We start from the raw sequence: 2,078 nt of genomic DNA on the forward strand, positions 1-2,078 counted from the left end.
TTTACACCCCTAAAATATATAACCGACCCAAAAATAGATGCACACCTTAGATTTTAGATATGCTCGTAAAATAGGGTCTAAATACTTATGCAAGGCACGGTTTGCCACCCTCAAAGGCCCCGTTAATGTATATTAATCAGGGGTTTGTGTTGAATTTTTTTTTTTTCTGAAGTACCTTTTGACAAACAACCAGCCTTATACTCCTAAAGCTGTTAATCTTCCCTCTATCCCCCGGATCTTGCAGTTTAATCCTTAGCCCTAAAGCTTCAAGTTTTATCTTCCCTACCTGTAGCCTAATTATAAGAGTTCCAATTTTTTGCTCCCTCTCTAACTGCAGTCAGTCTGAAACATGGCCTTTTTCAGCTTGTTTAACTATCAGATCCGGTCACACTGCTGTATTACCTTCAGAGACGTATCATCCTTTTCATCTTCCACCGTCGGAGCTTTCTTATCTATTTGCATTTCAGGCGAGAAAGTGAGATCTGGTTATAAGTGGTCCCTGGATTTGAATAGGAAGACTTTTAATTGCATCGTGCAGCTTAGCCTGCTCTCCTGTGGCGCAGTAAAAGCTTCAACTCTGCACTGACGCAAGTGAAGTCCATCGTCGCACAAACCAGGATGAATGGCGCTTTGAGGGCTGTTTTAACTGAATGTCACAAAAAGGAGCACCTTAACATTAGCAGAGCTACATTAGGAGCTGGTAACTTAATAGCTCAGGATGCATGTTAATCTTTGTAAAGAAAGGGGATTTCTAGCTTTTTATATTGGCAGGATCATGCTGATATGTGGAGCTTCATTATAATAAATGTCTTGATTCTTCTCAAAGGTTTTTGTTGTCTTCCTTTCTCAGGTTTGTCATTGGCTCTGCAGCCAGCAGCTCCAGCAGCAGCGGCCTGGAAGCGTTCAAAGCTTACCCTGTCTTCAAGGAGATTGAGAACCATCTAAAGAAGGTTTTTATCTGCTTATGTATACACAGCTTAATACGTTAATTGGGTTGAGCTGAGCATTTAAAGGGAACTTTCTATGCAAAATTAAATGAATGCACTTAAAAAAAAAAGCAGGACTTAATTACATGGGGTGCTTTTTCTTCTACTACTGTAATCAAACATTTTTCCTAAGGAAAACTTGAAAGGCTTAAAGGTCTCTTAAGGTTCATCACACTGTTACCATCCGTCATCAAATGCTGTTACCCAAATGAGAGATGGGTCTAGATAAACGCTCAGATAGGACCCTGTTGACACAAATGGTGACACATCAAGTATGTTTGTTATATAACCTAAATAATTTATTAAGTAAAAAGTTTAAATCAGATGTAACCAGTTTCTAGGTTATAAACCTCAGCTGTGTGAAGTTTCTCACAGTCGCTAATTTGATGCTTTTTTTAACGGCTCCCAGTGCCCCCTGCAGGATTAATTAATTGGATGTAGAAAACCGTAGTTTTTAAATGTTAAACATGACGGTCGGGTTTTTCCATGAAGTTCTGGTAACACATCTGTTCTTTACTCACCAATGCCTTGCATTGCTGGCCTGCAGTTAGGGCTGGAGAGTACGGTCAAAACCTAGTTAGATATATTTCTTCATTTTGATCCATGCAATATAATTCCATTATTGATATAAACAAAACAAAAGCCTTACTATCATTTTTTTTATTATTATTGTTGCTATTTCTTTAATGCCTTGACATCACTGGGTGGGAAGGGTGGAAATGAGGGCAGGGGCTGGGGAGTGTAGACATGGGTGGGGAGGAAGGGTTATCTACTTTTGATGACACAAATTTGTATACACTGTACAAAATTTTGACTACCTGTGGTTGGTGCACATTTTCCTCCTCTAATGTAAAAAATGTGAAAAACAAAAATTGATCACAAAAAAAACAAAACAAAATAAAATCCTCTTAGAAAACTGCCAAGAAATTCCACAAAAGATGCCTGTACACACCACAAGTTTATTTTTCTGGTTTAATTCTAAAGACCCTCTACATTTGAACATTTTAGAAATAGCTTAAAAAAAAAAACATCTTTCATCCAGGGTTCCTACAGCATAAGGCAAGTTAAATTCAAGACTTTTCAAGACTTTTT

General features: G+C 38.0%; 1 protein-coding gene across 1 annotated transcript in view; it reads left to right on the plus strand.

The window, feature by feature from the left end:
- Positions 1–2,078, plus strand: part of scp2 (sterol carrier protein 2) — a 40,270-nt gene that overhangs the window by 23,029 nt on the left and 15,163 nt on the right. Inside the window, exon 13 of the mRNA XM_015372969.1 lies at positions 851–950. Coding sequence (XP_015228455.1) covers positions 851–950 — 100 coding nt within the window. The remainder of the gene's footprint in view (positions 1–850; positions 951–2,078) is intronic.

Source organism: Cyprinodon variegatus, unplaced genomic scaffold (assembly GCF_000732505.1).
Source record: "Cyprinodon variegatus isolate N-32 unplaced genomic scaffold, C_variegatus-1.0 Scaffold79, whole genome shotgun sequence".
In the NCBI taxonomy this organism is placed as follows: domain Eukaryota; kingdom Metazoa; phylum Chordata; class Actinopteri; order Cyprinodontiformes; family Cyprinodontidae; genus Cyprinodon; species Cyprinodon variegatus.